At 48.8% G+C, this 24,584-nt stretch overlaps 1 protein-coding gene across 1 annotated transcript in view; it reads right to left on the reverse strand.

Moving 5' to 3' along the window:
* The window catches only part of OGA (O-GlcNAcase), a 92,026-nt gene that overhangs the window by 52,909 nt on the left and 14,533 nt on the right, over positions 1 to 24,584 (reverse strand). Inside the window, exons 2-4 of the mRNA XM_073595485.1 lie at positions 10,547 to 10,598; positions 7,448 to 7,545; positions 5,865 to 5,995 (exon numbers count right to left, since the gene is read on the reverse strand). Coding sequence (XP_073451586.1) covers positions 5,865 to 5,995; positions 7,448 to 7,545; positions 10,547 to 10,598 — 281 coding nt within the window. The remainder of the gene's footprint in view (positions 1 to 5,864; positions 5,996 to 7,447; positions 7,546 to 10,546; positions 10,599 to 24,584) is intronic.

Consider the following 24,584-nt stretch of genomic DNA (forward strand, 5'->3'; position numbering starts at 1 on the left):
GAATACGCCACGTTGCACACAAATTCTATGAATTTAGCAACAAGTGCGGGAGACTACTTGCTAGAGCTCTCAAATGCCAACGCGACATGGGACATGTACATAAACTAACCACCACGACTGGATCATCTGTGGTCCACTCCACGAAGATAGCCAACACCTTTAGGGGACTACTATGCCCGACTGTACCACCTCCCCGACACCCTACCTGGTTCCACGGAAACCCAGAAAGTGGGCATTTCATAATATCTAACCGAGGGCCAGTCCCCACAACTTACTGCCTCAATTAGTGAGCTAGACGCTCCCATCTCCCTGTCAGGAATTGAGGCGGTTATTAAAGACCTCCCCAAGGGGAAAAGTCCCGTTCCCGACGGCTTCACTAATGCTTATTATAAGAAATTTCCGTCACTACTGCCCAGCCCCACGTGTGCCTATTTCATGGCCTTAGGGGGCACTGTGATGCCCAGAGAGGCGCTGATGGCGCATATCACAGTCCTCCCAAAAGGAGGGGAAGGATCACGCTATACCAGGGAATTATAGGCCTATCTCACTCTTGAATACTGACATAAAAATACTATCAAACATTTTGGCCAATAGACTCGAACCAATCCTCCCGACGCTCATACACCATGACCAGACGGGGTTCATCAGGGGGAGAGAAGCCAGGGACAATTCTAATAGAGCACTCCAACTAATTCACTGGGTCGGGTCACAGACGAGGACACATCCCTGTCTCTTGCTTTCCACCGATGCCGAGAAGGCGTTTGGCAGGGTGGCTTGGACTTGCATGTGAACGGTGTTGACCAGATTTGGCTTAGGCCCAAATATGCTACTGTGGATATCCTCCCTCTATAGCTCTCCGACAGCCAAGGTAAATGTGAATGGGATACTGCTGACGCATTTCCGATCCACAACGGAACACGTCAGGGATGCCCTCTATCCCCCCTCATTTTTGCGTTAACCCTCGAACCATGCTTAACCAGATCAGCTTGAACAGTGCCATCAAAGGCTTCATGTTAGGGCCCCCGGAACATAAATTATCTGCCTACGCAGACGGCGTCTTATTCTACGTCTCTGATCCCCTAATTTTGCTTTGCTACCCAATATCATGACCGAATTGAAAGACTTCAACCTACTGTCCAATTTTAAAATAAACTATAACAAGTCAGAGATCCTATCCCTGAATGTACCTACGGGCTTGCGTACACAGAGCTGCAGACCTCTTTCTCCTTCACCTGGTGTCAAACCTCGCTAAGATACTTAGGGGTCTACCTGCCCACAAGCTGCCCCCAGCTTTACAAATGCAATTATGTGCCGCTACTTTCCGCTATAAGAACAGACCTAAAGAGCTGGGACAGGACTGCCTTTTCGTGGATGGGCCAAGTCAGTGTATTGAAGATGAATGTGTTGTCCCGCATTCTATTTTTTGCAGATGGTGCCTATCCCACTGCCCGGACCTTTCTTCTCAACCCTCAACAGCCTGTTTCTGCAATATATATGGCATGGGAAATGCTCCCGATTGGCCCTCCGCACGATACAACGCCCTAAATTTAAAAAGGAGGTATGGGTGTCCTGGTAGTTCGTAGATATTATGAGGCAATAGCAGTACAACACAACTGGTACCATTGTGTAACTCTTAAACTCTGGGTTCCACTTGACAAACTCCTGGCTGGCATTTGTCACATGCCCCATTGATCCCTCGGGAGAGTAGGGGAATTTCCACGCTGGTCTCTCCCATGGCCGCCTACGCTCTGGCAATATGGGATGCCCTGAACAAAAAAGAGGAAAGCTCGCACCTCCAATTTCCCCCCTTGCTCCCTTAGGTGGCTTCCCATGGTTTGCTCCAGGGGAACACCCCTCCTTTTTCCGGGCCTGGGCGGCTGACGGGGAGTCCAGATGTGGGAAGATTTATACAAGACCAGGGTTTACTGCCGATGGCCACACCGAGAACGCAATATGGTGCCTTCCCAATGGACAAATGGCGCTTATAGACAGCTCCAGCACTTTATTCATAGTCTGCCCCAGGGGGTCCGATCTCCCACCATGGCATCTCCCTTCGACTAGCTCTGCATGTCCACTTCAGCTATCCCACACACTATTTCTGTGCTACACGATTTACTACAATCACTGAATAGCGAGGGGAAGCCGAGGTACATTGGGGAGCGGGAGAGAGACCTTCAAGCATGTCTTTACCGAGACGCAGTTAGGATCACTTGTACCGTCTCGCGCACTGGAGCTCAGTGGACACAAAAATGCAGGAGAATAGTTATAAAGTTTTGACCAGGTGGTATAGAGTCCCTTCCAAACTAGCCAAGATATACCCGTCTACATCAGATACCTACTGGAGAGAATGTGGCCTTAGGGGCACATTCCTCCACATATGGTGGGAATTCCCCAGGCTACGGCCCTTCTGGCTAGACATCCACGCACAGATTAAGATTATTTTAGGACTTGGAGCTCCCCGACTCCCCATTGGAATCCTTGATGCATGTTCCTACCACTCCTCTCAGCCAATACCGCAAATCAGTACTACCACATCTACCTCAATGCGGCTAGTATACTAATACCGATATATTGGAAGAAATCACAAATTCCTACACGTACTGAGTGGATTAATCTAGTGAAAAATATCATGGATGCAGAGGAGTGGATGGCCAAATGTAAAGATAGGTATGAAAAGTTTTATTCTTGTTGGGCCACTTGGATACACTACTCAGGCAAAATAACACCGGGCGCCCCGGGATCCTGACAGGCAGCGGACCCCTCTGATTGATGGGGGTCGGGTTGTGGAAGTTCAGGGGTTACACCGGAATACCTTGGCAAAGCGAGCTGCATTAACAAGCCTATCTCAACTCAATGTATTCTACCATGTTTGCAGCTAGCCCCCCCCCCCCACCCCCACCCCACCCTCGATTAATTTTTTTCATGTTTTGTGTTTTTCCCCCTCACTGCTCTATTATCTCTGGGTACTTCCAGTACTCTGCCCTTGTCTGAAGGTCCGAACCATCATCGATGGTATATCAGGGAGGTTTTAACAGGGGTGATTCATTGATGTCTGAGTTCACATGACAACTGAAATATGATGTTCCCTATACCCTTTAGGTATTTTTACCTGACTGTCCCTAAATGACCTAAATGGACTAATATGTAGGGCTCAGACGAGGGCTCTATAAGTATGTTATTATTATTGTTTGCATGTTTTGTTTTACATTCTTTCATATGTTGTTTTATGCAAAAATTTCAAAATAAAGATTACATAAAAAAACAAAAAAACAAAAAAAAAAAAAACAAAAAAAAAAAAAACTGGGCTTCAATGCCCATACACCGCACATATGCCTTGCCAATGTTTATGCGCTCTCCGGGCACAAAGTTGGCCAGCACAGTGGAAAGCACTTTCACTTGGCAGAAAAAGGGTCTTGGGTTCAAATCCAAACCATGACACCACCTGCCTGGAGTTTACATGTTCTCCCAGTGTCCCCCCCCCCCCCCCCCCCCAGTCTGGGGTGTCAGTGTCCCCCCCCCCCCCCCCAGTCTGGGGTGTCAGTGTCCCCCCCCCCCCCAGTCTGGGGTGTCAGTGTCCCCCCCCCCCCCCCAGTCTGGGGTGTCAGTGTCCCCCCCCCCCCCAGTCTGGGGTGTCAGTGTCCCCCCCCCCCCCCCAGTCTGGGGTGTCAGTGTCCCCCCCCCCCAGTCTGGGGTGTCAGTGTCCCCCCCCCCAGTCTGGGGTGTCAGTGTTCCCCCCCCCCAGTCTGGGGTGTCAGTGTTCCCCCCCCCCAGTCTGGGGTGTCAGTGTTCCCCCCCCCCCAGTCTGGGGTGTCAGTGTTCCCCCCCCCAGTCTGGGGTGTCAGTGTTCCCCCCCCCCAGTCTGGGGTGTCAGTGTCCCCCCCCCCCCCCCCCCCAGTCTGGGGTGTCAGTGTCCCCCCCCCCCAGTCTGGGGTGTCAGTGTCCCCCCCCCCCAGTCTGGGGTGTCAGTGTCCCCCCCCCCCCAGTCTGGGGTGTCAGTGTCCCCCCCCCCAGTCTGGGGTGTCAGTGTCCCCCCCCCCCCCCAGTCTGGGGTGTCAGTGTCCCCCCCCCCCAGTCTGGGGTGTCAGTGCCCCCCCCCCCCAGTCTGGGGTGTCAGTGCCCCCCCCCCCCCAGTCTGGGGTGTCAGTGCCTCCCCCCCCCCCCCCCCCCAGTCTGGGGTGTCAGTGTCTGTGGTTCCCCAGTCAGTGTCAGAAAGTGTGGTCGTCAAGTCTGTGTCTGCACCTATTGTTTCTCCTAGTGTAGTGAAGGCAGCGGAGGGTGCTGGACCAGCGTGTATGGTGGTGCCAACCCCTCCTCCTCGGCGTAGGTGGGTGGAGTGAGGGATGGATTGAATGATGGTGGAGGGGGAGGTGGGAAGGGCATGAGGGTGGCTGGTGCAGAATGCAAGGTGAATGATGTAGAAGTTGGGGTGAATGATGTGGGGGGAGGGGTTAATGGGGGGAGTTTTGGAATCACATCCTGATGGCGATTAAATCTCAAAATGTTTCTTAGCCTGGATTGTGTTTGAGTTGAGGTTCGGGGTTTGTAGTTGTCATTAAAATATGTTTCTTGCTATGTAATCTTGTCAGGAAACTGTTTTCTTTACATGCTGATATAAGCACGCTTGTTTTTGTTTAGTAGTTTATTTTTGTGTAAATGTTTTTATTAATGAACTGTATGTTTGTGTGATTTTTTTAAATAAAAAAATTTACATGTTCTCCTTGTGCCTGCTTGGGTTTATTCCGGTTTCCTCCCACACTCCAAAAAGACATGCTGGTAGGTTATTTGGCTCCTGTCTAAATTGGTCCCTAGTATATGAATGAATATGAGTTGGGGACCTTAGATTGTAAGCTCCTTGAGGGCAGGGATTGATGTGAATGCACAATAAAATATGTAAAGCGCTGTGTAAATTGATGACGCTTATACCTGAAATAAATAAATAATAATGACAGCTGCCCGAAAACAACTCCCGATCAAACAATCGGTAGATGGCGAGACTGACAGTCAGTCAGTGGTCACATGATCACCAATCCCTCCCGCCCTGGATGTTTAAGCAGAACTTAAGTCATTTTTTCATCTTTCCATCTATTGAATCTTCTGCCCTTGTTGTTTTAACTTTGGATTATAAAAAAAAAAAAAGCCTCATGCTTGTAATTTAGGTGCATTTACAGGCGTCAAGTGCTTGGGCATTAATTTCATTGGGCAAAATAATAATTTATTCTGGCCATAGAAATGAATTAATTGCTCAAGCGCTAAACGTGCCTCGATTTAACATGCATCAAGTGTTTTTCTTTCTGCCAAAACGCTGCCGCTCCTGGACGCACTGGCAGTGGGGGGGGGGGGGGGTGTTTTCTTGCCTCTAGGAGCTGCCGCCGCTAAACCCAGAAAAAAAGTCTATGTGTGCATGGACACAGACCAGGCTAACACAGTGGTGTAATGAATAGCACTTTCGCCTAGCAGTAAGAAGGGTCGCTGGTTCGAATCCCAACCACGACACTCCCTGCCTGGAGTTTGCATGTTCTCCCTGTGCCTGCGTGGGTTTCCTCCGGGCACACCGGTTTCCTCCCACACTTCAAAGACATGCTGGTAGGTTAATTGGATCCTGTCTAAATTGTCCCTAGTATGTATCAATGTGAGTTGGGGACCTTAGATTTTAAGCTCCTTGAGGGTAGGGACTGATGTGAGTGTACAATGTATATGTAAAGTGCTGCATAAATTGATGGCGCTATATAAGTAAGTTTTGAAATAAATAAATAAAAATAAAATAAATAAAAGGGGACGCTAGGGCGGGCAGGAAGGCGTTATAATTATATCAGGCAAAAAAAAAAAAAATTTAAAACAAATCCAAAATCTGTACAAATATTTACCTGATCTAATTTGCGTTTTAGCGTGGCCAACTCCTTCTGATTGGAAAAAGTTATATCAAGGCCCGGAGAAATGGCATAGATGAACTCAATCCCAAATTCCTGAGCAGCGGAGATCAAAGTCATCAACTGATCTATAGAATACAAAAAAAAAAAAAAATGACTTGTTTAGAAATACATCCTGTAAATATATAATAATTGTATTTGATATTTATATACAGATGCTACATTGGATAGATTCTTCTTACTTTCTGTGCCAGTAACCACACAGCCAATGGGGTCACAGTTAAATTAAGAAAAAGAAAAAATGATTTGGCTGGAATCAGACCTAAATTTAAAGTGATATTAAACACAAAAGAAAACAGTGGAGGTCGGGACAGGCAGAAGACAGGCGAGTAATCCAGGGACAAGAGAAGAAGGTCAGGGCAGAAGATAGGAGAGTAACCCAGGGATAAGAGGTGGTCAGGGCAGAAGATAGGAGAGTAACCCAGGGATAAGCGGTGGGGTCAGGGCAGAAGATAGGAGAGTAACCCAGGCATAAGCGGTGGGGTCAGGGCAGAAGATAGGAGAGTAACCCAGGCATAAGAGGTGGTCAGGGCAGGCAGCAGACAGGAGAGTAACCAAGGGACAAGCTGGTTAGGGTTGAAAATGAGGGTCAGTGTGCAGAGCCAGTTTGGTCAGAATATTCACAAGTCCAGAGCCCTAGGGCTCTGCCAATGCAATGCCAAGCTGCCGCTAACAAAGCAAACAGAATATTGGCATTAAAAAGGGGATCAACTCCAGAGATAAAATGATAATTCTCCCACTCTACAAGACTCTGGTCCGGCCGCACCTGGAGTATGCTGTCCAGTTCTGGGCACCAGTCCTCAGGAAGGATGTACTGGAAATGGAGCGAGTACAAAGAAGGGCAACAAAGCTAATAAAGGGTCTGGAGGATATTAGTTATGAGGAAAGGTTGTGAGCACTGAACTTATTCTCTCTGGAGAAGAGGCGCTTGAGAGGGGATATGATTTCAATATACAAATACCGTGCTGGTAACCCCACAATAGGGAGAAAACTTTTTCGCGGAAGGGAGTTTAACAAGACTCGTGGCCACTCATTAAAATTAGAAGAAAAGAGGTTAAACCTTAAACTGCGTAGAGGGTTCTTTACTGTAAGAGCGGCAAGGATGTGGAATTCCCTTCCACAGGCGGTGGTCTCAGTGGGATAGTGTTGATTGATAGTGTCAAGAAACTATTAGATAAGCACCTGAACGACCGCAACATACAGGGATATATAATGTAATACTGACATATAATCACACACATAGGTTGGACTTGATGGACTTGTATCTTTTTTCGACCTCACCTACTATGTAACTAGGCTTGTGATGTTAAACTTAAGAGCCAAAAGGTGCTGCAGCCAAAGCAGGGAGGGCAAGGCAGGCAAAGCAACCGGAACGCAGCCTGAGAGAAGTGCCGCCAACCGAGAGAGAAGAGAAGGTGCCGCTCCCAGACCAGGGAGAGGTAGAGACGGGTGTTGGTGGAGCGTCCCGCAAGCTCCCAACATTTCTGTATATTCTCTGTGTGATGAAAGGTGACACTTACCAGCTTCCTCCACAGAGTACATCTCCCTCCAGAACATTCTGTGCTTGTAGTCATCTTTAGGTGCATACAGGTAGGTGTTAAGTCCCCACTTCTGAAGCCTATATAAAAACATAAAAAACAGACATTATAAACTGAATAAATCACGTGCTTGTAAAATACGGATTGTGATCTGACAAACATCGCCGATTACAATGGACCCCTTCACGTGGGCAAGTTTTGCCCTGAGATTCAGGGGTCTCCAAACTACGGCCCTCCAGAAGTTCAGGAACTACAATTCCCATCATGCCTAGTCATGTCTGTGAATGTCAGAGTCTTACAATGCCTCATGGGATGTGTAGTTCCGCAACAGCTGGAAGGGCCGTAGTTTGGAGATCCCTGGATTAAATGATCAGCTAAACATCAGCCAACTGCACTATTTTATGGCACAGAAAACACAGCCGGCAAATGCAATATCCAAATATGGCTCCCGTCACACACATCCAATTACAAAGAAAAAGCAAAAAAGACAAGATTTCTAACCACCTGCTCACCACTGACCATAAATATACCGCGAGCGGTTGGCAGGTACAGGCACAGTCACCTACATGTACATGATCGGCCCTCATCCGGGTTTCGGGAGCTCAGGCGCAGCCTCTTGCCAAGCTTGACTGTCCTGATCTCAACCCTAAAGAACACATTTGGGATGAATTAGAGAGCAGACTGCAAGCCAAGCCTTCTCGTCCCACATCAGTGCCTGACCTCACAAATGCTCTTCTGGAAGAATGGTCAAACATTCCCATAGACACACTCCTAAAAGTTGTGGACGGCCTTCCCAGAAGAGTTGAAGCTGTTAAAGCTGCAAAGGGTGGGCCAACTCCATATTGAACCCTACAGACTGGGATGCCATTAAAGTTAATGTGTGTAGGCAGACGTCCCAATACTTTTGACACTATAGTGGCTGGCTCTCTCATGAGCCACTGGAACACTTTCAGAAGCAGCTGCGGGAGGGGATATCCCCCCCCCCGGTGTTTCTCAGGCTTACCGTTTCCACTGGCTCACCCGAGAAACGATCCAACAGTGAGGCTGGCTGGTTCCAGAGGCGATAAAGACTATCTAGCCTTTGATCGCTTTTGTGGCCTTGGAGGACTAGAGCAACATCATGTTATTTTCGGCCCAGGGTGGAAGTAAGCAATATTTTTTTTGATCTTTTGCTTTTAAAAAAGTAAGGAGAGATTTGGGGTCTCTTTGACCCCTAATCTCACCATAAAGAAGACCTCTCAAACCTTTTTACTATTACTTGGGATGTTTACATTCCTTGTAATAGGAATAAAAGTAATGATAAAAAAAAAAAAAATTGAAAGCACCCCCATTCCTCCATGCAAACACATATGCAAGTCACGCACGCATATGTAAAAAAAAAAAACAAAAAAAAACAAAACAAAGGAGAAGGCCTTCAAAAAAAAATACAAGGCTGAGGGATCATCATCAGCATTTCGACTTTACAAAGAATGCAACAAGAAATGTAAGGGTGTAATCAGGGCAGCCAAGATAGAACACGAAAGGCACATAGTACATAAATAGTAAGAATTGGAGGTCAGATCATATTGGTCCCATAAAGAATGATGAAGGGAATCTGGTTACTAAGGATGGAGAGATGGCGAAGGTATTGAATTTATTCTTCTCCTCCGTCTCCACGAGGGAATCGGGGGGCTTCAGTAACCAAAACTGCAGTGTTTGTCATGACACATCACAGGAAGCACCCTCATTGCTAACAGAGGACAGAATTAGAAATAGACTTGAAAAACTTAACATTAATAAGTCACCAGGACCAGATGGCTTGCACCCGAGGGTACTTCGAGAACTCAGTCTACTGACTGGAGTGGCATCAGCTGATTGGAGAAAAGCCAATGTAGCACCAATATTTAAAAAAGGGCCAAGATCTATCCCTGGGAATTACAGACCAGTTAGCCTAACATCAATAGTATGCAAGCTCTTGGAGGGGATGATAAGGGACTATATGGACCTGGGAGGATGGGGTAAACAGTCCAATCTCTGTATTTGCAGATGATACTAAGCTAAGCAGGGCAATAACTTCTCCGCAGGATGTGGAAACCTTGCAAAAAGATCAGAACAAATTAATGGGGTGGGTAACCACATGCAAATGAGGTTTAAATGTAGAAAATGTAAAATAATGCATCTGGGTGGCAAAAGTATGAATCCAATCTATACACTGGGGGGAGAACCTCTGGTGGGGGGTGGGGGGGGGCATCTAGGATGGAAAAGGACCTGGTGGTCCTAGTAGATGATAGGCTTAGCAATGGCATGCAATACCAAGTTGCTGCAAGCAAACAGAATTTTGGCATTAAAAAGGGGATCAACTCCAGAGATAAAACGATAATTCTCCCGCTCTATAAGACTCTGGTCCGGCCGCACCTGGAGTATGCTGTCCAGTTCTGGGCACCAGTCCTCAGGAAGGATGTACTGGAGAGAGTCTAAAGAGCAACAAAGCTAATAAAGGGTCTGGAGGATATTAGTTATGAGGAAAGGTTGCGAGCTCTGAACTTATTCTCTCTGGAGAAGAGACGCTTGACAGGGGATATGATTTCAATAGACAAATACCGGACTGGTGACCCCACAATAGGGAGAAAACTTTTCAGCGAAAGGGAATTTAATAAAACATGTGGCCATTCACTAAAATTAGAGGAAAAGAGGTTTAAACTTAGACTGCATAGAGGGTTCTTAACTGCAAGAGCGGCAAGGATGTGGAATTCCCTTCCACTGGCGGTGGTCTCATGGCAGGGCAACGATAGTTTCAAAAAATGATTAGATAAGCACCTGAACAACCGCAACATACAGGGATATACAATGTAATACTGACATATAATCACACACATAGGTTGGACTTGTGTCTTTTTTTCCAACCTCACCTACTATGTAACAGGAGGTTGGAGGTCACGTATAAGCTCTCATAGACAATGCATTGAACAGATCCCATTCATGGTCTATACATTATCCTTTTACCTATTGCTATCTCTGTATGCAGACTGGCTGCAGCCCAGCAATTTCCATATCACAATTGGCAAAAATCAATAATTGGTTGTCACCTCAAGCTCCACCCACCTTCTGAAAAGTTCTTTCCTTTGTTCCATAGTCCATGGCCGCCCATAGAAGCCTGCAAAGAGAAACAAGACATTTCAATCTAAATCACAGTTTGGAGGGCTGACACACTGGGTTTTGGGTACATACAGTATCTCACAAAAGTACGTACACCCCTCACATTTTTGTAAATCTTTTCTTCTATCTTTTCATGTGACAACACTGAAGAAATGACACTTGTCTACAATGTAAAGTAGTGAGTGTACAGCTTGTATAACAGTGTAAATTTGCTGTCCCCTCAAAATAACTCAACACACAGCCATTAATGTCTAAACCGCTGGCAACAAAAGTCAGTACACCCCTAAGTGAAAATGTCCAAATTGGGCCCAGAGTGTCAATATTTTGTGTGGCCACCATTATTTTCCAGCACTGCCTTAACCCTCTTGGGCATGGAGATCACCAGAGCTTCACAGGTTGTCACTGGAGTCCTCTTACCCTCCTCCATGATGACATCACAGAGCTGGTGGATGTTAGAGACCTTGCGCTCCTCCACCTTCCGTTTGAGGACGTCCCACAGATGATCAATAGGGTTTAGGTCTGGAGACATGCTTGGCCAGTCCATCACCTTTACCCTCAGCTTCTTTAGCAAGGCAGTGGTGGTCAGAGACTACAGACATGATACGAGAGATGGTCAGGATTAGGGACATGTTGCAGGAGACTGAGGATATGCTTCAGGAGACAGTTATAGTCTAGAGACATATTATTATTTGAGGCTTTGAGACACTTTTCTGGCTGAGCTGTCCAATCAGAAATTAGTCACTGTTCTGGCTCACATCACCTATGTAAAATTTCAGCTTGAACTATTGGGTTCCGTAAGCAACAGGCTTTAAAACCAGTGGAAAGGCCAGAAAACATGAAAAGCTCCTGAAAGTGGTTCTAAAGGCAGAAGGTTTTTCGTAAAGCATTGGGGTAAAAATAAATAAATAAATGTTCTGCATGCAGCTCCCCCCCCCCTTTTGCAGACCCCCCTAAATACATAGGAATTAAATCTTGATCCAGAAATGTGCACAAGAGCAGGGCTCGGGCTTATGGACACTCACGCGGCTCAGGAGTGAGCACGTAAGAGTGCCCCCACAGGAAGCTGCTTGCTATAGGGGCACTCGGCAGGGGCCTAGAGTGTCAGTGAGGGACCAAAGAAGATGAGGATCGTGGCTGCTCTGTGCAAAATCACTGCAAAGAACAGGTAAGCATGACATGTTTGTTTTTTTAATAAAATAAAAATGAACGCTTATAATCACCAAGTTCCAACCCACTGACTCAATAGAATAAATAATAAGATTAATCAGTAGAATTTCATTTAAACTGAAAAAAAAGTAAAAGGATAATAAAACTATTAACTTGTATTGGCCATAATTAAAGCAGTAAGCTATGTATGACCCCACAAAAAAAAAGTAACAAGACCATAATAAAGTAATGTTATGTATGAAACCGCTATGCGTTCCCTTTAAAATGAAGTCAAAGTATGTAGGTATTATGTTTAATATCTAAAGTGGAAAATTCTTCCTATGGGCTGTAGTCCTGTTCCAACTTTATAAACAATGGGTCTGTTTACTATCCTTCGAACGTTAGGGGAGCTGGATTGTAGCCAGTGGGAGGAACCGTGCCCCCACCACTGGGGCCAGTGGGAGGAACCGTGCCCCCACCACTGGGGCCAGTGGGAGGAACCGTGCCCCCCACCACTGGGGCCAGTGGGAGGAACCGTGCCCCCACCACTGGGGCCAGTGGGAGGAACCGTGCCCCCACCACTGGGGCCAGTGGGAGGAACCGTTGCCCCCACCACTGGGGCCAGTGGGGAGGAACCGTGCCCCCACCACTGGGGCCAGTGGGAGGAACCGTTGCCCCCACCACTGGGGCCAGTGGGAGGAACCGTGCCCCCACCACTGGGGCCAGTGGGAGGAACCGTGCCCCCATCACTGGGGCCAGTGGGAGGAACCGTGCCCCCACCACTGGGGCCAGTTGGGAGGAACCGTGCCCCCCACCACTGGGGGCCAGTGGGAGGAACCGTGCCCCCACCACTGGGGCCAGTGGGAGGAACCGTGCCCCCATCACTGGGGCCAGTGGGAGGAACCGTGCCCCCCATCACTGGGGCCAGTGGGAGGAACCGTGCCCCCATCACTGGGGCCAGTGGGAGGAACCGTGCCCCCATCACTGGGGCCAGTGGGAGGAACCGTGCCCCCATCACTGGGGGCCAGTGGGAGGAACCGTGCCCCCATCACTGGGGCCAGTGGGAGGAAACCGTGCCCCCATCACTGGGGCCAGTGGGAGGAACCGTGCCCCCATCACTGGGGCCAGTGGGAGGAAACCGTGCCCCCATCACTGGGGCCAGTGGGAGGAACCGTGCCCCCATCACTGGGGCCAGTGGGAGGAACCGTGCCCCCCATCACTGGGGCCAGTGGGAGGAACCGTGCCCCCCATCACTGGGGCCAGTGGGAGGAACCGTGCCCCCATCACTGGGGCCAGTGGGAGGAACCGTGCCCCCATCACTGGGGCCAGTGGGAGGAACCGTGCCCCCATCACTGGGGCCAGTGGGAGGAACCGTGCCCCACCACAGGGGCCAGTGGGAGGAACCGTGCCCCACCACAGGGGCCAGTGGGAGGAACCGTGCCCCACCACAGGGGCCAGTGGGAGGAACCGTGCCCCACCACAGGGGGCCAGTGGGAGGAACCGTGCCCCACCACAGGGGCCAGTGGGAGGAACCGTGCCCCACCACAGGGGCCAGTGGGAGGAACCGTGCCCCACCACAGGGGCCAGTGGGAGGAACCGTGCCCCACTGCTGCTGATGGTTTGGGGGGGGGGGAACTGCAAAGGGCCGCAGTTTGGATACCACTGCTCTAGAGGAACACTGACAGTATAGAAACGGTGTGTGTCGTTCCAGAAGAGTGTCCTGTAGTGCAGATCTCCTGGTGTCTCTGACCCACAGGCAGTACCCACTGGTGACCAGCCCTTTCTCCTCTGCCTGTCCATTAGAGCTCCCACAGTTCAGGTCGGCTTTATCAAGCAATAATTTCACAGAGATTACACACAGATCTGCACTACATTGTGGAGTAAAGATCGCCCATCGATCTCCTCCCGCTCTGTCCTCCTCTGATAAGGGTCTATACGTCCAGCTGAACAGAGCGGAGGACACACAGTGGACAGACAGAAAATAAGAAAAGCTCCTTAAGTTTCACTCACTGCCTCAAAATAATGTATATATTAGGATTAGTCTGCATAATAAAGCAATAAGCTATTTACAGAAATCACTCCCCTAAAATTACCCATTTTAGCAATCATTAACCCCAATTCCCTGTACATCATTATCCAGAAGACAACATTCTTAACATACCAGGTACTGGATTTTAGTTCTAACCTTGGAAACTCCTTTTCTTGAACATGACAATGAGGTCCCTGTACTCCAATGGCCTCCACACTCACCACATCTCATCCAATAGAGAACCTTGGGATGTGGTGGAATGGGAGATTGGCATCATGAATGTGCAGCCGACAAATCTGCAGCAACTGCGTGATGTTATCATGTCACTGTGGAGCAAAATCTATGAGGAACATTTCCAACACCTTGTTGTATCTATGCCACCAAGAATTAGGGCAAAAGGGGGTCCAAATCGTTAAAAGTGGCCGGGGGGGGGGGGGGGGGGGGGGGGGTGTTTATGTATATGCCTGAGAACAGTCCATGCATAGCACATCATTCTAAGTATTACTTAGTTTTCTTCATAGCGACCTTTGATTTATTATCACTTGAGGAAGAGAGGTAAAATCAGTATCCAGGGAACCATAAACCCCAGCAGCACCGATCGCCGCCTCGTGGGCAATAAACCTCGGCAGGCACCGACACAGAAAATAATCCATCGAGCAGCAGATCCACGTCTGAATCATTCATTCAGTGAACACACTGCCTCGGCAAAATTATAAAAAAAACTACCGATGTGCAGGAAGGAAAGGAAAGGAAAGGAAAGGAAAGGAAAAGGAAAAGGAAAAGGAAAAGGAAAAGGAAAAGGAAAAGGAAAAGGAAAAGGAAAAGGAAAAGGAAGAAAGAAAGAAAAAGGCTGAAGAAAGAAAAGAAGAAGGAAGATGTTCTGTAAATTCCAACAACTAGAAGAGTCAAAAATAAATAAATAAAATAAAAAAAAACCCATTACAACCTACACAATGCAACAAAACCAACTTTGAAGTTCTTCAAATTTAAAGTAGATGTAAACCCGAAATTTACAATCCTCTTTTATTGTTCAGTGAAAAAAATCTTGACAAAGTGAGAAAAACTTTGTCAGCTCCTCCCCCTTGCTGTGAGTGACAGCCTAAGACACATGCATTATTTTTTAATTCCCTCCCCCACTCCTTTCTTCAGCAGCTCTGCAAGGATTGGCTGTTCCACACCTCACCATGATTTGACATGCTGAAGTCATGTGGTTACTTTCCTGTCTTTTCATTGGATGTTAGAGATCATAGCAGAAGTTCAGTGTAAGAAATACACAGGAGAAAATGCATATTGACAAGGGGAGTGTAGAGGTGGGCGGGGAGTCTACTGACATCACGACTCCACCCACCGAGCTCCAGACAACAGACCCCGCCCACAGAATCTGCAGTTTTTCGGGGTCTCATAACAGACAGAGGGGAGACATTTGACAGGTAAAGATACATGCAGGAGACATGTATATCCTTATAGATAACCCCTATGGCAGGAGTTTAGAAAGGATGACATTGGGTTTACATCCACATTAAAGTGGTTGCAAAGACAGAAAAGGTCGCACCTAACCCAGGAGCCATTTTGTTTTTTTTTGTTTTTTAAATCTTATGGGTGAAAGATGTAACATGTTCCTGAAGGTGAACTTATCCTTTAACCCTTTCACAGTCGGAATAGTTTTTGTGGTTTTTTTTTTTAACGTTTAAAAAAAAAATAATTTTAGGCCTGAAGATTACACAAAACCCCCAAAAAGGTGCACCGAAATTTCGGCTGCCGAAAATTATCGGCAGAAAACAGTGTGTTTTTCTCTTCCGGCCAAATGAAAAAAACAGCAGATACCGAAAGGGGGGTCCACCCCGGGGTGCCGTCCATTGCGGGAGTGTCATCCTGGCAGGCCCAGTCCTACCGCCCCGCGGTGATCTCCGCGTGTCACTGAGCTGAATTTTTCTGGCCGTAAAAACAATGTCCCGCCTCCTGTGATAGACGGCACACTGATCCAATGGTGGGACATTAAATCAGCGTGATGTGAATACAGGAGGCGGGGACATTGTTACTGCGGCCTGGGCAATTCACATCAAGCTCCATGACACACGGAGATCGCCGCTGATGCGGGGCACAGGCAAGTTACATATGAAGGGCACTGGTGGGGCTGCTGGGCATTGACAAGCTGCATATGACAGGCACTGGTGGGCTGCATATGACGAGCAGTGGTGAGGCTGCTGGGCACTGGCATTCTGCATATGATGGCACTGGTGGGACTGCTGGGCACAGGCGAGGCTGTATCGATCTCTTGTATTGTCCTGCTAGAGGTGCTCCGAATGGAAATTTTTGTAATACTATTAGAAGTGTGTTTAAGTAAGAGACTGAGGACACGATACGAGAGATGGTCCGAGACTGAGGACACGATACGAGAGATGGTCCGAGACTGAGGGACACGATACGAGAGATGGTCCGAGGACTGAGGACACGATACGAGAGATGGTCCGAGACTGAGGACACGATACGAGAGATGGTCCGAGACTGAGGACACGATACGAGAGATGGTCCGAGACTGAGGACACGATACGAGAGATGGTCCGAGACTGAGGACACGATACGAGAGATGGTCCGAGACTGAGGACACGATACGAGAGATGGTCCGAGACTGAGGACACGATACGAGAGATCGGTCCGAGACTGAGGACACGATACGAGAGATGGTCCGAGACTGAGGACACGATACGAGAGATGGTCCGAGACTGAGGACACGATACGAGAGATGGTCCGAGACTGAGGACACGATACGAGAGATGGTCCGAGACTGAGGACACGATACGAGAGATGGTCCGAGACTGAGGACACGATACGAGAGATGGTCCGAGACTGAGGACACGATACGAGAGATGGTCCGAGACTGAGGACACGATACGAGAGATGGTCCGAGATCTGAGGACACGATACGAGAGATGGTCCGAGACTGAGGACACGATACGAGAGATGGTCCGAGACTGAGGACACGATACGAGAGATGGGTCCGAGACTGAGGACACGATACGAGAGATGGTCCGAGACTGAGGACACGATACGAGAGATGGTCCGAGTCTGAGGACAACGATACGAGAGATGGTCCGAGTCTGAGGACACGATACGAGAGATGGTCGAGTCTGAGGACACGATACGAGAGATGGTCCGAGTCTGAGGACACGATACGAGAGATGGTCCGAGTCTGAGGACACGATACGAGAGATGGTCCGAGACTGAGACACGATACGAGAGATGTCCTAGACTGAGGACACGATACGAGAGATGGTCCGAGACTGAGGACACGATACGAGAGATGGTCCGAGACTGAGGGACACGATACGAGAGATGGTCCGAGACTGAGGACACGATACGAGAGATGGTCCGAGACTGAGGACACGATACGAGAGATGGTCCGAGACTGAGGACACGATACGAGAGATGGTCCGAGACTGAGGACACGATACGAGAGATGGTCCGAGACTGAGGACACGATACGAGAGATGGTCCCGAGACTGAGGACACGATACGAGAGATGGTCCGAGACTGAGGACACGATACAAGAGATGGTCCGAGACTGAGGACACGATACGAGAGATGGTCCGAGACTGAGGACACGATACGAGAGATGGTCCGAGACTGAGGACACGCTACGAGAGATGGTCGAGACTGAGGACACGATACGAGAGATGGTCCGAGACTGAGGACACGATACGAGAGATGGTCCGAGACTGAGGACACGATACGAGAGATGGTCCGAGACTGAGGACACGATACGAGAGATGGTCCGAGACTGAGGACACGATACGAGAGATGGTCCGAGACTGAGGACACGATACGAGAGATGGTCCGAGACTGAGGACACGATACGAGAGATGGTCCGAGACTGAGGACACGATACGAGAGGATGGTCCGAGACTGAGGACACGATACGAGAGATGGTCCGAGACTGAGGACACGATACGAGAGATGGTCCGAGACTGAGGACACGATACGAGAGATGGTCCGAGACTGAGGACACGATACGAGAGATGGTCCGAGACTGAGGACACGATACGAGAGATGGTCCGAGACTGAGGACACGATACGAGAGATGGTCCGAGACTGAGGACACGATACGAGAGATGGTCCGAGACTGAGGACACGATACGAGAGATGGTCCGAGACTGAGGGACACGATACGAGAGATGGTCCGAGACTGAGGACACGATACGAGAGATGGTCCGAAGACTGAGGACACGATACGAGAGATGGTCCGAGACTGAGGACACGATACGAGAGATGGTCCGAGACTGAGGACACGATACGAGAGATGGTCCGAGACTGAGGACACGATACGAGAGATGGTCCGAGACTGAGGACACGATACGAGAGATGGTCCGAGACTGAGGACACGATACAAGAGATGGTCCGAGACTGAGGACACGATACGAGAGATGGTCCGAGACTGAGGACACGATACGAGAGATGGTCCGAGACTGAGGACACGATACGAGAGATGGTCCGAGACTGAGGACACGATACGAGAGATGGTCCGAGACTGAGGACACGATACGAGAGATGGTCCGAGACTGAGGACACGATACGAGAGATGGTCCGAGACTGAGGACACGATACGAGAGATGGTCCGAGACTGAGGACACGATACGAGAGATGGTCCCGAGACTGAGGACACGATACGAGAGATGGTCCGAGACTGAGGACACGATACGAGAGATGGTCCGAGACTGAGGACACGATACGAGAGATGGTCCGAGACTGAGGACACGATACGAGAGATGGTCCGAGACTGAGGACACGATACGAGAGATGGTCCGAGACTGAGGACACGATACGAGAGATGGTCCGAGACTGAGGACACGATACGAGAGATGGTCCGAGACTGAGGACACGATACGAGAGATGGTCCGAGACTGAGGACACGATACGAGAGATGGTCCGAGACTGAGGACACGATACGAGAGATGGTCCGAGACTGAGGACACGATACGAGAGATGGTCCGAGACTGCATTTTTCTTGACCTTTCTTGCACTAAAGGTGCCAATAATGGCCAACAATAATTTCATACCAATTTAATCTGATGATATTAAATTAAAAAGTTGAATATAATACAATTATATATAAAAATATAAATATTTTTTAAAAACTGTAATTTTTGGTATCAGTTTTCGGCCTAGTGCATCCTTCATTTTCGGCACCAAAATTTCCATTCGGTGCACCCCTACCAAATGTGATATATTTTCTGAAAGCAGACACCCTAGAGCAGTGATGGCGAACCTTGACACCCCAGATGTTTTGGCACTATATTTCCCATGGTGCTCAACTATACTGCAGAGTGCATAAGCATCATGGGAAATGTAGTTCCAAAACATCTGGGGTGCCGAGGTTCGCCATCACTGCCCTAGAGAATAATATAATAGTTCGAATGTCACGAATATAATAGCTGTAGTTCCAGTGTCACGAGATATTACCGCAAAGGTCTAGTAAATCACTAAACTTCAGTAAAAAACACACACACGCACACGCATGCACACGCACACTAAAAGGTCAATTTTAGGGGGAACAAAAAACGCAATTACCCGATTTTTTGGTACAATATAAAAGCTGAGGTTGCACCAAGTAAATAGATACCCAAGATGTCAGACCTTAAAGTGTAAGCTCACCTTTACATAAAAATCTGTAAGGTGAACTTACACATTTACCCCCTCCTCACCCCCCCCCCCCCCACCCGTCCTGATGACCTGCAGCGCGGCGATCTCCCGTTCTGAGTCCCGGTATAGCCGCCTCAGGGGTCCGGGGCTTAGAAATCCCCTCGATATTCACTCTTTTTCCCAGGTTACGCAGGTTCTGATTGGTTGGTGCCGCCCATGTGACGGCACCTCCTGACGGGGTAGGTTTAGGAGATTAAGCTCCGGGGATTTCTAAGCCGGGGGGGCTGTGTATAGAGGGACTGTGATCCCCCCCATTAGATTACAGTCCCTCTATATTAGCACCTCCCCCCCTTTAGATCAGAGTTCCTTTATGTCAGCACCCCCTCCCTTAGATCAGAGTCTTTACATATTAGAACCCCCCCCCCCCTTTAGAGATCAATAGTTGGCCATCTCTGTTGCTGAAAACAAAGCCCTACCGGTCAAAAAGAAAAATGGCTTCTACGTTTTTTTTAGCTGGCTCCTAAATTCAAAGCAAGATTGCCAAGCCCTGGCTTTGTTCATATCTGAGGTTCACAAGGAGTCTTTGGTACAGTTCAGCTCCATGCACCCTCCAAAACGACTTTCCACATGAAATGTTTCCATGACAGTACAATGATTGTAGAGGACAGGAAATGTCGGATTTTTGTGGTAAACTGCTGCCAACGAGGTCCCATCAAGAAACAATACGTGACGTGACTTGTACCCTGACTTCTACCGCCAGGGATGGAGAACAAAGAACACCATTCAAGAAAAAGGTGAAAGGGAACATTCACCCCAAATAATTATTTCAGTTACTGGTGAATGCGGATGAGCCAAGGCGCCCCCTCGGGCATCTTAAGGCTGCATTCACACCTGAGAGTTTTCAGCTCATAAAGCGCCCGTAAAACGCCCAACATGCAAAATCCCATTCATTTCAATTGGGGTGCAACGAGTGGGTTGTTTGGTGGCAAAAACGATACCGAAAAAGGAAAAATACACTAGGTCGAAAACGACAGTTTTAAAAAAAAATATATATTTTTTATATATATTTGTATTATAGTGTACAACACTTTAATTAATATCACCAATTTAAAATTAATATGAATTTATTGTTGACCATTATTGGCACTGCTAATAGTATTAGCAAAATTTTTATTCGGTGCACCTCTAGCAGACATAGTAGAGGAGATGGTGAGAGACTGCAGACATAATATAAGAGATCAATGCAGCCTCTCACCAGTGCCAGTCATGCAGCCTTGTGCCGGTGCCCAGCATGCAGCCTCTCGCCAGTGCCCAGCATGCAGCCTCTCGCCAGTGCCAGTGCCCAGCATGCAGCCTCTCGCCAGTGCCCAGCATGCAGCCTCTCGCCAGTGCCCAACACGTAGCCTCTCACCAGTGCCCAACACGTAGCCTCTCACCAGTGCCCAACACGTAGCCTCTCACCAGTGCCCAACACGTAGCCTCTCACCAGTGCCCAACACGTAGCCTCTCACCAGTGCCAGTGCCCAACATGTAGCCTCTCACCAGTGCCCAACACGTAGCCTCTCACCAGTGCCAGTGCCCAGCATGCAGCCTCTCGCCAGTGCCCAGCATGCAGCCTCTCGCCAGTGCCCAACACGTAGCCTCTCACCAGTGCCCAACATGTAGCCTCTCACCAGTGCCAGTGCCCAACATGTAGCCTCTCACCAGTGCCCAACACGTAGCCTCTCACCAGTGCCAGTGCCCAACATGTAGCCTCTCACCAGTGCCCAACATGTAGCCTCTCACCAGTGCCAGTGCCCAGCATGCAGCCTCTCGCCAGTGCCCAACACGTAGCCTCTTACCAGTGCCAGTGCCCAACATGTAGCCTCTCACCAGTGCCCAACATGTAGCCTCTCACCAGTGCCAGTGCCCATCATGCAGCCTCTCACCAGTGCCCATCATGCAGCCTCAGTGCCCAGCATGTAGCCTCTCACCAGTGCCAGTGCCCAGCATGTAGCCTCTCACCAGTGCCCAGCATGTAGCCTCTCACCAGTGCCAGTGGACACAGCTTGCCTGTGCCCAGATCAGAGCAGCAATCTCCGTGTGTTATCTGAATTGCCCGGGCCACAGTAACAATGTCCCACCTCCTGTTAACACATTACACTGATTCAATGTCCCAGCATTGGATCAGTCACAGGAGGCGGGACACTTATTATGGCCAGAAAATTCGGCTCCCTGACACAGGAACATCACCGTTCTGCAAGGAGAGGAGGAGGAGGAGGGAGGGGAGGACAGGACCTTGAGCCAGGAAGATACCCTGCAATGTGCGGCACCCAGCAGCGCGCCCACCGCTACTGCGCAAACGCGATTTTCCTTTCTGCAATGTGCCGAAAACACAATTTTCTGCCATAATGTTTCGGCACACAGCAGAAATTTTGGTGCATCCCTAATTTCAATGGCACCTGTTCAAATCTGCGGGTTTTGTCACCTGAAGCAAAAACGCCTGAAAAACGCTCTAAGCTCAAAAAAAGGACATGGAGCTTATTTGTGGCAGATTACAGGCTTTTTTCTGCCTTTTACATTGGTGACCTGAACATAATCGCGGTAAAAAAAGTGGCAAAAAAAATTGCGGTAAAAATGCCCGACTTTGAAACGCTCAGGTGTGAATGCAGCCTAAAGAAACCGGAACCCAAACAAGTCATATCCAACAAAAGTTGTAGCTGACTAAATAAGCCCCACCGTTCCTTACAACGGAACTAAACTCCACTAAAAAAAAAATAAGAGAGTCCCTTCATCACTCCAATGGCCGGGCCACAGCGACTTCACTCCCACCTATGAAATTCCCTTCACCACTCCAATGGCCGGGCCACGGTGACTTCACTCCGGCCTATGGGAGTCCCTTCAAGGCACAGATAGGGTTCCAGAAATGTACCTGAGCTGCGCATGCGCAGCTAAGTGTACATTACTGCTGGTAGGTGGGGGAAGCATTTATGACAGAAGAGACCATCAGGGTCGGTGATAAAAACCCGGCAGCGGCTTTCCAAAATATGACATTAATACCGCTTTAAAGCGAACTTCAAGGCAATAAAGACATTTAGTAGAGCTCTGCAATACATGCGTATTTCCCTGTGTTTATCCCTTTAGACACACTGCAAATACCAAATAATAAAATACTAATGTGCCAATCATATGGCGAGCTCCTACCTTCCCCTCTGTCATGACAACGCAGGTTTTTTAGCCTTGGATTTCTAGCAAGTGGTGTCAGCCCTGCCTACTTCATTTCTGATGGATTACAACGGACACAGACCTCTACTCATCTCCTCAACTTCGTAAAACCTCCACAACCTCCATCCACACCTCCATAAGTCCATAGCCCCCTCCACAATCCCATAGCCCCCTTCATTCTCCCTCCACAACACCTTTCACAATCCCATAGTCCCCCTCTGTACTCCCTCCACAATCCCATAGCCCCCTCCATAACTCTATAGCCCCCCAACACAGGTCCATAGCCACCTACACAATCCCATAGCCCCCTCCGTTCTCCCTCCACACCACCTTTCACAATCCCATAGCCCCCTTCACCACGCATCCAAAGCCACCTCCACAATCCCATAGCCCCCTCCATAGCCCCCCCAACACATGTCTATAGCCCCCTTTGTTCTCCCTCCACACCTCCATAACACCTTTCACAATCCCGGAGGCCTCTCTGTACTCCCTTCACACCCCCATAGCCCCCTCCATGCCTCCACAACCCCCCAACACACGGCCATAGCCACCTCCACAATCCCATAGACCCCTCTACATCCATAGCCACCTCCACAATCCCATAGCCCCCTCCATAGCCCCCCCCCCAACACACATCCATAGCCCCCTTCGTTCTCCCTCCACGCCTCCATAACACCATTCACAATCCCATAGCCCCCTCTGTACTCCCTCTACATCCCCATAGCCCCCTCCATGACTCCACAACCCCCCAACACAGGGCCATAGCCACCTCCACAACCCAATAGTCTGTCCATACTCTCTCCACACCTCCATAATGCCCTTCACTATCCCATAGCCCCCCTGCACACCCCCTCTGCACCACCTCCACAACCCCCTCCATACTCCATCCACACCTCCATAACGCCCTTCTCTATCCCATAGCCCCCCCTCCACACCTCCATAACCCCTCTTCACAAACCTATAGCCCCTGCCACACCTCCCTGCACCCCCCCAAAAAGGTCCCTGCACACCCCCCCACAACCCCCTCTGTACTCCATCCACACCTCCATAACCCCCTCCTTACTCCCTTCAGAACCTCATTGCCCCTGCCCAACCCTATAACCCGCTCCACACCTCCATAACCCCCCCCCCCCCCCAAACCAAAAGACAACAAATCGGGGGAGGTCCATTGTTATCCATTGTGAGGGGATTACATATATTTACCTTCTTTGCCCTTTAGAAGCTCCAGCGGTCCACATTCACCTCGCAGGTCAGAAAGCCTCGTCCTTCTCTACCAGCCCACTGAGAACATCTGTGCCAAATCTCACACCTCATTGTACAAGATCTCAGACAAAATTTTAGAATGGTTTCCCTGAGATCTCACAAGATTCCCAAAATTTACAAAATCAAGACCTTCCCGGAAGGACACGTGTGAGGCCCTTCCTACGTCACCAGTGCCCCCCCAAGAAACCAGGGTGGTCTACACTGGAGTAGAATGACGATTGAGAATTGCCAAGAGATCAGAAGGGCCCAACTTACTCCTTGAACATGTTAAAACATATATGAGATTTTATTTCATTTATATCCTTTTTTATTTTTATTTTATTACTACCACATCAGTGTAAACATGAGATCTTTAGAGCGAATGAAGCAAACCATAGAAGAGGTTATTTAAGTTCACGACAACATCTGCACCGACTCAGGCAGAATGAGGAGGAGGAGCGACAGCCGAACGCAGATCAGCCCCGAAAAAATCTGTTTACATTCTATAACAACCACCCCTGTACGAAACATACAAATCCATTCACAATTTGCCTCGCAAAAGGAGAAAAATAATCCTCAGCCCCAAGAGGACGAACATCAGTTTTATGAGAAAATCATCAAGAAGATAAAAAAAAAATCTAATCTATGCTCCCTGCAAATGTGAATCCATTTTAAACCAATCCTTAACCCCTTCAATACCGGGAATTTCACCCCCTTCCTGCTCAG

Source organism: Aquarana catesbeiana, linkage group LG08 (genome assembly GCF_042186555.1).
Source record: "Aquarana catesbeiana isolate 2022-GZ linkage group LG08, ASM4218655v1, whole genome shotgun sequence".
Lineage (NCBI taxonomy): Eukaryota > Metazoa > Chordata > Amphibia > Anura > Ranidae > Aquarana > Aquarana catesbeiana.